The sequence below is a fragment of the Camelus bactrianus genome, chromosome 34 (genome assembly GCF_048773025.1).
Source record: "Camelus bactrianus isolate YW-2024 breed Bactrian camel chromosome 34, ASM4877302v1, whole genome shotgun sequence".
Lineage (NCBI taxonomy): Eukaryota > Metazoa > Chordata > Mammalia > Artiodactyla > Camelidae > Camelus > Camelus bactrianus.
Genome location: NC_133572.1, coordinates 20,450,006 through 20,464,372, shown reverse-complemented (window position 1 = coordinate 20,464,372; position 14,367 = coordinate 20,450,006). Strand labels below are relative to the sequence as shown.

Below are 14,367 nucleotides of genomic sequence, written 5' to 3'. Positions count from 1 at the left end.
TACCTGGAAATACTCTCCGTATTTATATAAAATTTTATATATTAATCCATATTCAGGATAGGAAGTAAACATATGTATTTAAACAGCAATGCATAGACTTTGATACAACTACAAAAAAGTAAAAAAGCAAGGTCAGTGTCTTCTCCCTTAAGAATAGGATTGTTTTGGCACGTGGCAGCTCAGGAAGGGCATTGCTAAAATTTATCTCAATGAAGTACAAAAAAACAATAAAGTGATACAATGAATCTTTCCAAACAGCCTTTATAAATAATGAAATTCATGCTTTTGATCTGAGCAATTACATAAAATTCAATTGTATTTATGTCTTATATTTTTACCTTACTTGACATCAGCTTAGGTCTAACGAGCAAGATGGAATCTGTATTGTGCAAATAAAATCATGATCAGAAAAATTTCTATGTTCATATTTGCATCAATGTCATAGGGAGGAGTATGGTCAAAAATAAGATTATAAACTCACGGATGGGCTACTCATTTGAATCTCCAGTTATCTGACCTTGCTCAACAGCTGTATCCCGTACCACCACCAATATAGCTAGTAGTGAGGAAAAAAAGAAAAATATCCCATAAACTAGAAGATTCCATTTTTAACTCCCTTTTAAATATCTCTTTCAGAAATCCTTGAAACATAAGAACAAGAAAGAAACTAAAATAAATCCGACATAATCCACATAGAAATTGACTTTTCCAAAGTATAGTGATTCTGAAAATGCCTAGTATTGTTTCTTAGCTGAATGTTCATTTGATATAAATGAAAATATATTAGGAACTACACAGTAAGCCATAGTATAGCTTAGTTTTGTGTTCCATTTCAAAAGGTCTTGCTCTCAATCATCAAAATTATAATTTTGCTATTTCTCAAAGTTAATACCTAGTTCACTAGAAATTTATTTGTAAAAGGAAACGGTCACTGAACAAAACGTTGAAAGGCTTCCTCCAGTATAAAGTTTTCCCCTTGTTGGATGCTCAATTCCTCGATGGAGGCACTGTTTACTTTTAATTTCTGTGGATGTCTTTACTAAGAAGCTTGAAGAGCCCTAGTTCCTTAATATTGTAAAATCACGTTCTTGCTAAGTATATTATGCACTATTTTGGAATGATATTTTCCACAGAACCTCTGACATCTAGCAAGTCATGGTAACTTTCTGACAATACTTCTAAACACACATTCATTGTTACATATTTGTTATACACACAGTAAGTTAGGCTCTGTACCATGTCACGCATAACGCATGAAGAGATCACAGTTCCATTAAGGGGACACATAATTTCTGCAGCATGAAAAGAACTGTAACCGAGAAACGTACAAGGTGTTTTAGGAGCAGAAACTCCGCCTGAGCAGGTTCACAGACTGACTTTTCTCCTGAAAACAATAAATGCACCCAATTCCTCTCATTTATAGCCTGAAGCTCTTTCTTAGTGATTGTCATTCTTCTGCGTAGCCTTCATCGATGAACAAAGCACCCGACGTGATCAACCCCCCCACCCCCCGCCGACGAGCGTACCTTGTGGCTTTGGACTTGCAGCTGCGTGTTTTGCTGGCGTTTTCCCATTTATTCCCTGAGCCTCTTCAGCAGATACATTCTGATCAACCAGCGTGGCTGTGCTGCTCTTCAAAGAAGGTGGAATTCTAGTGATCTTTGGACAGATACTGCAGCCTGGGAGAGTTCAAAAGGAAAGGGCAGGTAAACACGGAGGTAGAGCCTAACTACGTCTCGTGACTCGGTTCCTTCTAACCCCACACAACAAAAACAGTTAGTTACCAGACTAAGCAGAGAGATACTCTTCCCACACGTGTTGGCCTTGACAAAGAGTTTTCCTAAGACAGATCTCATTCCATGTGCTTGAGAAACCTTATAATGTGTGCTGACAGAGACTGCTGGCTGCCACACACACACACACTCTCCACCCCCACCCCCATCCACTTTCCTGGCAGGGCCACAGAAAGGGCAGAATGCAGCTGCTAGATGCAGGCGAAGGAGAGGGCCAGGGGGCCCCAGCACTAAGCTGTTAAAAGCTTCCCTTCCAGCAGCCAGTCAGTCACCAGTCATTGAGTGGTTCAAAAACACAAAGCAAGAAAGCATGAGTGTGACAGCTGACCTAAAGGCTCTAGAAGAATGGCTTGACTGGAAATGAACAAATACAAATACACACCCACCCACCCAGTCCCCCCCCCACACCCTTGTCTTACTAGCTTACTCAGACTCCAGATGAACACATATGAGTTATTATTACCCATGGTTTTTTAAAAATGAGATTATATAGATAACACTGTTACATTTATTTACAACTTGAAATCTTTTAAAGCATCATGAGACAGATGAAGGAGAACAGGTCAATTCTTAGTTCAATTTCTGATATAAGAAGTTAAATACTAAATTTCAGAGACTTTTCAAGAAATTATATGCCAGCATTTTCTCTTTATATGCACATTAAGTTTTCCTTTCTTCTAGTTGACACGGTGATTTTAACAACAGATTGGACCTTGTTCAGGAGAAAATAAAATTTCTACCAGGAAATCCACTATCATTAAAAAGTATGTGCCATTTAAGAAACTATCATTTGACTACAAAACAAAGAGTTTCATTTTTATAGAAGCCAAATATCTAAAACGAGAATCATTAGAGATAAAAGCCTTAATTATTATTTAAAACAAGAAAAGCTAATAAAATCCAATCAACTCTCTATTGAGTAAATACTTCAATTGATTCTTGATTAATATTGATTAAAAACTACAGTACTGTTTTACTTTCTGTGCTCCCCTTAAAATTTCTTCAGATAAAGTTTAGAAGCTATTAACAGCTCCAAGTATTGTCTGAGAAGTTATTAGAGACTCATGTTAAAACATATTAAAGGAGTTTTATCAGACACCCTTCTGCAAAAATGGGCTGCCAACTGGATAAAGCAGTGTTCAAACTGAATCTTTAAAAAACAGATCACCACTGTTATGAATTAAAAGATGAAACCACTTTGAAAATGAACCCATTTAGATATAAAACAGAAACAGACTCAGAGACATAGAACACAAACTTGTGGTTGCCAGGGGGGAGGGGGATGGGCAGGGATAGACTGGGAGTTTGAGATTTGTAAGATACTGGCAGGTATATTTAGAATAGATGAACAAGTACACACTGCATAGCATGGAGAAATATATCCAAGATCTTGTCTTAGCTCACGGTGAAAAAGAATGTGAAAATGAATATACATAAATATTCATGTATGACTGAAAAATTGTGCTCTACACTGGAAATTGACACAACATTGTAAACTGACTATAACTCAATAAAAAAAAAAGAACCTACTTAGAAACAAAACATATCCTGAATAAATAATCTGAAATTAAAAACTAGGCACTTAATTTCTGGATAGCAAATTGTCAGGATCCCATAGGTTTACAAGATAATTCGAGAACATCTCAGATGAATGTGCCAAAATGCCTGCAGTAAGAGATCAACTACACACCCATTTTCTTTTAAATCCATTAAAGTCACGATTATAATCTTTTGCCAGTGACAAAAAAAATCCATTGCCACAAACTTCATTGCAGATCATTGTTTAAAACTCGTCTCCAAACTTCAGCCGTTACCATGAGGTATGAAAATATGGTGAAAGACACAGAAAACACATTCTTAAAAGGTCATTTAAAAAAAAAAAAAAGCAAAGACAGAGACCATGGAAAGCCCAAAATCTTTACTATTATTTGCTAACTGGTCCTTTATAGGAAAAGTCTGCTGACTACTGGTATAGATCAAACACATCATGGTACAGGAAGTGTGCTTAAAATTAGATGGCACCATTTCATTAAATAGTTCATCTTCTAACATCTTGGATACTAGCAATACAAAGGAAAAGTTCTTTTTGTTTGTTTATGACGGACTCAGCCTACTCACATTTGGAGACAGTCCTTATTTGGGTACCAGTTGCATAACAGGGACTTGAAACCAAAATTGTAACCAGATGGTCTACCCATTAAATAAATTTTATAATAACCATAGAGGCTTTCAGATTCCAGTTTACCAAGAAGAACCAGTAGGGGTAATTAAACAGTTATCTTGGGCACAGATACAACCAGTTACATTAAGTTGGCATGGGTTAGTATTTACATACTGTCTCCTCATGAAGGCTGATAATCTGCTTAGCCACTGGTCCTAACCATTTTGTATTCTTCTGTCTTGGAGTCACTCACTTATGCTTGCCGGGTCATACCTCCTGTAAAGATTGTCTAGACAGATGCTAACTGCAGGGTATTCTCAGATATTCTCAGTTAATTCAGCCTCATCTTTGGCTGCACAGACCTCCCTGTTCCAACAGAAGAGGTTCCCACTATGGCTTAACTTTCATTTATGTGTCTTCTTTTGCACGACACAGGTGAGTGGCAGATAATTGCTCTGACTGGTTAGGGGGACTGCCTGCTATTTGCAAAACTTTGTGTTGGGTTGTTATGTTTTGCCAACTTATTCTTGACAGGCTCTTTTCACAAATTGAGATTGGATTTACTCCAAAGCAAAGTCCACTGGTTCTTGATTCTTCAAGCCTGATTTCTTGTCATGGCATCCATGACGTCAGATCACATCTCTGTGGCCTGGCTGTGTTCATGTCTGTACTGCCTCACCCACGCGTAACATCTCCCCCAACTGCACCGAGTCTCTAGCCCAGCACATCGGGATGGGCTCCACCCTGCAGGACAAGAAAATCTTTCTTTTTTAAAAAATTTAAAAATGTTTTTATGGGGGGGGGTAATTGGGTTTACTTATTTATTTATTTTTAGAGGAGGGACTGGAGATTGAACCCAGGGCCTTGTGTATGCTAAGCATGCACTCTATCCCTGAGCTATACCCTCCTCCTGCAAGAAAATCTCTTGATTCAGGAGCACAGAGTAGCTTCTAGGGCAGACAATCTTCTTAGAAGTATACTGTCCAGAAGTAAAGAGATACTTTAAAAAACACTTTATTTTGACATAACTTTAGATTTACATGAGTTGCACCCAGACTCTTAAGTTAGCATATTAGATAACCATGGTGTTAAACACAGACAAAACTAAGAACGTAATATTGGCCCAATACCACATATTTCATTCAGATTTCACCAATTTTCTAACATCCTTTTTCTGTCACAGGATCCAAACCAAGATACCGTGTTGCTTTTAGTTCTCCAATCCATGAGACAGTTACTCAGTCTTTGCTTATCTTTGATGACGTTGGCACTTTTGAAGAGTGGGAGTAGGTATTTTGTAGGACGTCCCTCACACTGGGTTTCTCTGATGTTTTCTCACGATTAGACTGGGTTTATGGGTTTGGGAAAGAACACCAGAGGCATGCTATCCATCCCACTGTGTTATATCATTGCATGATATTCAGCATGACTGTCACATGTGACGCTAACCTTGGTCTCTGGGTAGGGTGGTGTCTGCCTAGTGTCTCCACTGCAGAATATTCTATTTATTGTAAGATATTTTTCAACAGTCTTCTCCTATCATCCTTTCAAAAACTCCCCATTTGTCCTGGATATGGGTCATACCTCCCATGTGCCATTTAAACTGTCTAGATTGAGAGATCAATTGCACTTAAAAAAAATAATAAAGCCATTCAGGTTATAAAACTCGTGATTTACAACTCATTTGCCAAGGGGAACAAATCCACAGCAAGGAAATTTATTTCAGGAAATGATTTCAGTTTCCCAAACTGTTAGCACCCAATAATAAAATCTACCCCGCCACCCCCCACCAAATAATAAGCAAACCATAAAGGATCTTAAAGAAGGAAATATGATGGACAGTTTAAGAAGTTTCCTTGGACCTAGGAAACCTAATTCTAGGAATCTAATCTACAGAAACAATTTCATCTGTGTGTAAAAATATATGCACATGGACAGTGAAAGCAACATTATGTAACACATGCAGCTGTAAAAACAGAAAAACAAAAATAAGACTGGGAAGATCTCCAAGACTTTATTAAATGAAAGACAAAAAAGCTGCAGAGAAATATGTACACTATAATCCCATTTTTAAAAAAGACGTAAGATATATACACGTATAAATGTACTGAAAGGGATGGAAGGTAACATGGCAAACTTTGGGGATTAGGAGTGGTGTAGGCTGAGGGAATGAATGAGAACCTATGTTCAGAGCAGCCTTATTTACAATAGCTAAGATGATGAAGCAACTGAAGTACCTGCTGACAGATGAATGGATATACAAAATGTGGCATATACATACAATGGAATATTATTCAGCCTTGAAAAGGAAGGAAATTCTGATACATGCTACAATACGAATGGCCTTGAGGCCATTATGCTAAGTGCAATAAGCCAGTTGAAAAACACAAATACTGTATGATTCCATTTATATCAGGTACATAGAGTAGTCAGCTTTGGAGACAGAAAGTAGAATGGTGGTTGGTAGGGACTGGAGGGATGAGAGAATACAAAGTTATTGTTTGACAAGAGTTAAGTTATAGAAGATCAAAAGTTCTGTGGATGGATAGTGGTCACAGAAGCACAACAATGTAAATGTACTTAGGATGCCAATGAACTGTACACTTTAAACAGTTAAGATGGTAACCTCTATGTTATGCATTTTCAACAAAACTTTTAATTAAAAAAGCATATCCCTTGCTCAATGAATAAAAGGTAAAAAAAATTAATATATTCAATTGCCTACCTAGCATCTCCACTAGCATTTCTAAGAGCTAACTCACACTCAACACACCCAAATCTGATTCCCTTGTCTGCCAACTCTCACTCAAAATTACCCACCTTTACTGTCCTCTCCATCTCAATTAATAGCAACTTCATCTATGCGCAGAACAAAAAGCTTGGAAGCATCGCAAAGTCCTCCCTTTTTCTCTCACACCCTACATCCTATCCCTTAGGAAATTCTGCCAACTCTACCGTCTACCACCACCACCTCCACTGCTACTGTTTTGGCCTAAATTACCATAATCTTTAACTGGACTACAGTTAAGACCCTCCACGTGGTCTCCCTGCTCCTACCCTTGTCCCCAGTACACATTTTCAGCCAGGACCAGAGAGATCCCTTTTAAAACCCAAGTCAGATCATGTCACCCTTGGTGCTTAAAATTCTCCAATGGGGCCACACGTCACTCGCAGTTTACAAAGTCACCTCTTTACGCTGGCTGACAGGCTCTGCGTGACCTGGTGTCAGTCCCCTTACCCCTGAACTCGTCGCTGAGTACTGCCTGCTTGCTCGCTGTACTCCAGGCACACCGGCCCCTGCTGCACCTCCCGCAGGCCAGGCGCACTTTATTTACAGCCTTGGGTCTGGCTCTTCTCTGCTGGAATGTTCCTGCCCCAGCAAACTGCTTTCTCTTCACATCTTGGCTCAAATTGCATCTTGTTGACGTGGGGCTACCCAGACACTCTCCCTAGTATAAGCGCTACTTTTACCATGTTTTACAGGTGTGTGTGTGATTTTTTGTTTTTTTTGTTTTTTTTTTTTAAACCATAGCATTTGTCACCTTCTAACAAACTAACATTATTTTGTTAACTGCCTGTCCTGGTTAGAATGTAAACTCTGGGAATGTCTCAGGAACATCCCCTTAGATGCTCAGTTAGTAATTGTTGAACAAATGAATTCCAGAGACCTTTGACAAGTTTCTCTTCCTTCGCCTACATTCTTATTTTCCATTTCATAAGAGCTGTTTTCTAAATTCCAACAATAAGGAGATGACACAGCTGTCTGAGAACTCGAGCTATACAGAATTTCAAACATTTCCATTCCAATGTTAAATTTTGAAACATTCAAGATTATTTATACATGAGTTCTAAGTAACTGGAAAAAAAAAAAACTATAGCCAAATAATCTCCCTTACAGCCCAGATTTCCGAACATCTGGAATTGTGGAACTACCCAGATGTTTGTCTTGATAAAAACAGTAGCAGCCCCAAATCCCAGCAACTGACTGAAAGATTTCCATTTATTATAATCTTTAATTTTATTCACATTTATTAGAGCCACTAACTAAAATGCACAATGGCTGTCAATGTTTCAGACTGAGCATTTGGAAAATCCTAAAATCACAGAATAGCAGAGAGTTAAATTGTCAGGGAAAGTAGCTTGCTTCAGATCTTTGAAGTTCAAATGTAATATGAAGTTAAAATAAGCCTTGAAGGGAAGGAACTGTGAATATTCAATATTTTTAAGGGTCCCACCACTGTATGATATAAATGTGTAAAAAGGTAATTATTTCTATTGTATCCACGGTAAATGCAACAACATATGCGCGCAATGAAATAAAGTAAATACAGCCTCTAAAAACACAAAAGTAATTTTTGTTTTCAAACTAGAAATATTTTATTTTCCTGAAACATGCTCCAAACAATATCATTGAATTTTTCTGCTACTCAGAAGGGAATGAAAAGGATAGTAAGATTTCTATAAAGAATTGTCATCAGCCCCTTCAAAGCTGAAATGCTGTTAGATGAACTGAAACACATCACACTAAGATTGTCAACATTCTAGCTCCAAGTAGGAGCTCACAGATGAGGCCACGGCCATGGCACCTGTTACGTGTATGTATGTGTCGCAGACTACATGTATCACTACAATTTAAACATGGGCTCTCGGGGTCTGCTGGGGCTGGCTGGTCCCTGTGCTCCGCTGTGCCTTGGCATGGCGTTATTTTAGGTACAGACCAAACCTCCTCGGCACCCCCTTGCATGTGGAAGGGGGCTGGAGGCAGCTCTCCCACCCCCAACTAAGCACTGATGGAGGTTCCCCTTTTGGCTGTATTTGACCAAGAATTTTGGTCAAGATTACGGAAAAGCTCTTGCTATTTAAAGCACAAAATTTGCTCTGTGTCTGCAGCCACAAGTAGGGCGGAAGGTGGGAGTAGAGAGAAGCCACAATCAATTACATGTGTCTCTTTCTGCCTCCTTACAAAGGGCAGCTCTAGTTGACACCACCAGAGTCCGAGGAGGTTACAGCCTACTGGACTTTATCCAATAAACGGTCGCCAATTTATAACAAACACTCATTTCTTGGCTCCTTCTTTTTCATAACCAGGTGGAAGAAACGGGGCCCTTGATTATCAAAACGCCCTGCATCACTGCTGTGCTGACCATGAGAAAGAACCCTGAGAAGATGCCTATCCAGGCAACCAAGTAAGTGCTGAGTTTTGAAGCTGTCACACTTTTGGCCAGAGCGTAAGATTCCTGACAGTTTTAAGTTTTGAAATTGATGAATATACCGTTTAAACATCTCTAAGTATATTAATGCGCAGGTGGTCCTGATAACCGACGTTAGCTCTCCCCCCGTACGATCACCTGTGTCAGAAAGGCAGCTCCGATGCCGTGCGCACACACACGCACGCGCACACCCAGGCAGCTTTCCTTGACCCCCGGGGCATGACACTTGGCTGTTTCCTGGCCGATTGTACTAGTTATTAAACATACCCTGACAGCAATTTAAACATTCTTCAGGGCACCTTAGTCATAAAACTCTCATTTCACCTAATAGCTGGGTGACTGACTGACTGACTTCAGTTTCCTGATCTATAAGAGAGTTCGTAGCATTCATCATGCTTCTCCCCACCATAATGTAGTGAGGACTAAGATTTAATGAATTCTAGTGGAAGTACCAGAGCAACAGATGACACGCGGTAAGCGCTCAGTGACCCTTTGTTATTATTATTACTGCTCGTATAATACTCAGTGCTGTGTAAACGCCCGGGTAGTGGATCAGGGGACCAGATCTGTACTCTCTCCTCCCTCCAGCCTCTTAAATTGCCTCCTGTGTTTGCCCTGACTGCCTATATGTGCCCTTACCACTGGCTAAATCTTCGTCTGCCACCACCCAGCACTCGCCCATCCTGGCTTACTTTCTCAGGAGCTGCCACTTGCTTCAGTGGCTCTGCCACTTTCAGAGATTCCCAGTAGACCATTTTGGATAAATTACGGTTAATTAATACTCTTTTGCAAATTAACACAACAATGAATTATTCACAAGTACGTGGCCTGGTACGTTAAACTTGATGACAGTGTTACTAATGATAAAATGGTGTCTGACATTCGATGAGGAGTAGAATTTACGGTAGGTCATTTTAACCCTGAACAATTTAACCACATTCTTCCCCCTTGACCATGACTGTAAATGTGCGTCCTGGGTTCCACCCACTGCTTTCACTTTTCCTCCATTTGACTTTCCTCCGTATTAGGCATAATTGCTGGTTTTTAACAATGAATCATTTTCTGAAAAGCCCATTTAAGTGCCTGTGTCCACTTAAACTCACTATTTAATTTTACTAGCTCTCACCTTTACACCTCCAAAGTACGAACTGCTTTTGTAAGCGCCAAGACTATCCAACGATCCACTGCAAAATGACGGGCAACACCCATCAGGCTTCTACTTTCTTCTATTTCTTTCTTTTTTCCTTTTTGTCCCTCCTTACAAGTGCTGAGTGGTAACTCCCTAATAATGAAAAGTGCCAGGTACTCCGGGGACGGAAGGAGAAATAAGACATAAGCCTTACCTTCAGGTAATTCCTGGTTTAAAGAGGGAAAGAGATACATACAATTCCATAGTATCTGGAGCCCCCACCCCCAGATCCCCTGCTAACTGTGATTAGGGAGCAGCTGCCCCAGTCAGTCCTCACACAGGGCAAGAACCCGGCCTACGAGCAAAAGGCAGAGGCGGAAGAGGAAAGGAATGGCTCTGAAACAAATGAAGGATAAAGTCTGCAGGGGGCTTGGCTTAAGGAGGGAGGGACAGAGAGGAGAAAAGGGTAATGCTTACTTAGGCTCCTCACTAATATGACAGGGAATCAGTGCCTTTAAGTAAGAAGAGAGCTGTGTGTGTGACAGGAGCCGGCGAGACTGTCCCGGACGAACAGTCTGCCCTGATATTCACTAGGGCTGGCCAACCTTGACACCCTAGCTGCCTCATCATTAAAGTCTTCAGATACAGTCCCTTTGACATCGTCTTTAAAATATCATTTCATTGCCTATTAGGAGGGGGGAAGCCTATTTGCCCCTTACAGTGCCAGCTGGACAGAGGCTTTGACTCATGTTGTTGCTGTTTTTAGTCTCAGTGATTACGGGTTAAATCATTTGTCTTTCTTCCTATAAAAAGGACTGGTTTCCTTAATTTTATTAACAACAGTAACCGACATCAGTCCAGTGATTAGGCTGGAGGGAGGGAAAGCACTGACCGAGAGCACGAGCAGGTTTCTGGGTATTTGCCAGTTCCTTCAGGACTCCGCAGGGTTCACTGTGGCCCATTAAAGAGCCCAGGTGAAAAGCCACAGCACGTGTCACGTGCCCTAGGACAACTTTCCCCAAAGTGTATCATGTGAAGCACTACTCTGGCAACAGGATCTCTCAATACCCCCCAGCCTCAACCCACAACCAACTAACCAACTAACCATGATTCTGAAACATCTGTGACCTGCCGAATTTGACAATATAAAACTTGTGTCCTCACAATGGCAATGGCCACATGAGAAGCCACGAAAAGTCCTACAGTTAAAAATAAAAACTGTTTAACTTTGAACCCAGTATGTATATCAGGAAAACTTTCCATCATATATTACCAGTTAACACCCCCACAGAGCTGGTGTCAGAATACATTTTGGGAAAAGCTGCCCCAGGGACGCACTGCCACGTCTAACAGCTATTGCCCAGGCTGTTTCCCACACTTCTCTATCTCCGTTACCACCGCCTGCTCCTGACATCCTGCTAATCATCCTGGCTGCCCTCAGGACTCTCAGATTACGAACTGAAACTCCAACCTGGCCTTGGCTTTTGGACGTGACCCTGCCGCCCTCAGCTTCGAGGCTGCACACTCCCACAATGTGCTGACCACAAAAGCAGCGTTAGGGCGCTAGGGTCCTGCACACGGAGCCCAAAACTGGAGGTTAAAAAATCAGATGCAATTACGTTCTGTAATCCTGCCAGTCCACCTCCCCTCCATCGTCTCCACCTCCCTCCTGCTCTCACCTGCAAAACCCCACAGTCTAGCAGACTTAAGTGCTTACAATTTAGGAAACACAAAAATCTCCAAAGGGACTTTTTCTTTTCTTAAAGTGGTTGTAAAACAGGATGTAAAGTGTAATAATTAACAATGCAGAGAACAGTGATACGTGGCACAATGCAGGAAGTTTCACTCCATTGAGCCAAGTATCATAAGACCTCTGAATACAAAAGCACACCACTGCCCTTCGATTCTGCTGAGCTGCAGGACTCAGACGCAGAGCTGCGCCTTTGTTCTGTGATCTCCCTGTGGGTTTAAACCCCAAGATCAGGCAAAACCCTTCGTTTGATAAGAAAGCCGACTTCTTCCTGAAGACTTATAACCCGTACAGGGTACTGGAATAGGCTATGCTCCCTGAAAAAAACAGCTATTTTTCAAACAGCCTTTTCTCAACTGATTTGTTTTCTAGACACCAAAAGGAGTTTGTATAAATGCACCGCAGTGCATAGCTTCAGAGAGGGAATGAGAAGGATGCACTGCTGCTATGTCCTTCAGTAACACACACATACACACACACACGGAGATATTTATCCTGAATGTCACAAAAATATTAACTATCACAACTTGGGATTTCATAGTGCTTTAAAACTTACACAGTTTACTATAAATTTGCTTGCAAATGCTAATGCTGTTCTTACTACTATTAGTAATAACGGTATTAATAAAATCTAACAATATTATTCATTCTGAGCCAAGTAAGCAGTACGCAAAGCACTTTACAGGCATTATTTCATTTGTTCCTCTCAAGAATCCAATGAGATAAAGTAAGGTAGGCATTTTGGGGGGGGATCTTGTGGGGTTTTTTAAACACTCACTATCATATATATAATTTATTTTTTCTTTTGTTGGGGGAGGTAACTAGGCTTGCTTGCTTATTAAATTCAATAAGCACTTATTTTGCTTCTTGGACAACGTGGGGAACATAGCCAATATTTTACAATAATGATAAACGTGAATTAAAAATTGTGAATCACTATATTGTACTCCTGTAACTTATATAATATTGTATGTCAACTATACAATTAAACAAAAGGGAATGGAAAAAAATATACAGCAGCTTGCAAGAGGGCACTGTAACAGGATCAGTGCCTGGTACTGTGTAGGGTCGGTAAGGCCTTCAGCCTGCCCTCAGGTAGGGAGGTTAAAATGCCTTTCAAGCAGGAACTGCAAACTACAGCCCGTGAGGCCCTCAAAGGGAGGATTAAAACAGACCTGAATGAGAGGCTACCACCCACAACTCATTGGCCAAATCCACCACGTACTTCTGTTAGTGAAGGTTTACTGGAATGCAGCCACACTCATTCTTGTACATACTGTGTTCGATGCTTTTCAGTAAGGTGGCAGAGTGAGGTGGTACAAAAGAAACCATGTGGCCTGCAGAGCCGAAACTATGATCTGGCCTCCTCAATCTTTGCTATGAAAGAAGAGACTTCTGAAATCAATATAATTAAAATTTTTCTTAACTTCATAAATTCCAAAAGAAATAAAAACAGATGTAAGAAATGAACTTGAAGGGCAAAAGATGGCTTTTCTCCCAAGAGCTACAGTAGCCAACTCATTTATTCAAGGTGTCTGGTTCATAAATCAGCCAGAATCTTGGCTTTTCCTCTTCCTTTTACCCATTGCCAAACTATTTTCCATTTATTCACAATAAATTTATCGGCAGGTCCAGAGAGAAGAAGAAAATCAAACTGGCCAAAATGTTTCATAAGGTTTGACATGCATGTTGCTAAAACCAAACAGAACAGTTTTTCATGATGTCCGTCACAGCAACCAAGAATGGACTACTATTTCTCTTCACAAAAGGAAAAATACATCCTTTTCAGAAGCAAATACTTCCTGACCTTGCTGATTTTATTTTGTATCCGCTTTTCTGATTTTTCTGAACTTGACTTCTCTAAACCTTTTCCCAGCAGCCAAAACACTCCAGCCTAACACTGCCGATAACACTAATTTCTATGAGTCTCTGCCTTCTTCACGGCGCCTACCTCCCGTCGCCGGCTTTAAATCACTGACCGATTCTCAGGGCTCGGCCCACTTTGTTTTGTAGCTGTTGGCACTGTTCATTCACTTTTCAAACCCAAATTTAGCTTCATGGCAATAATGGATAAAAATGAACTCTACCAAGTGGGGAAAGCTCCGTAGGGCCAGCCAGTCCTTCAACCTGAAAGCTGCTTACTTCAAACGCACCGACACTACCACTGGGGTCCATGGCCAGGAGCGGCCAGGCCTGCTGTGGGAAGCAAGGCCATGTTTATCTGGAAAGTGTATTTTTTTTTGCCGCTAGGAGAAAACAGGGTAGGTTAGGAAAACTAGAAGCTGAAAGGTCAAAATTTTGACATGATCGTTTATTTACCTGGT

The 14,367-nt window shown here is 40.5% G+C and overlaps 1 protein-coding gene across 5 annotated transcripts in view; it reads right to left on the bottom strand.

Annotated features, from left to right (window-relative positions):
* FGD4 (FYVE, RhoGEF and PH domain containing 4) overlaps positions 1-14,367 on the bottom strand; it is a 169,141-nt gene that overhangs the window by 60,626 nt on the left and 94,148 nt on the right. For all 5 annotated transcript variants that reach the window (XM_045516049.2, XM_010954105.3, XM_045516055.2 and 2 more), the window contains one exon: positions 1,527-1,679. In XM_045516049.2, the coding sequence (XP_045372005.2) occupies positions 1,527-1,679 (153 nt within the window). The remainder of the gene's footprint in view (positions 1-1,526; positions 1,680-14,367) is intronic.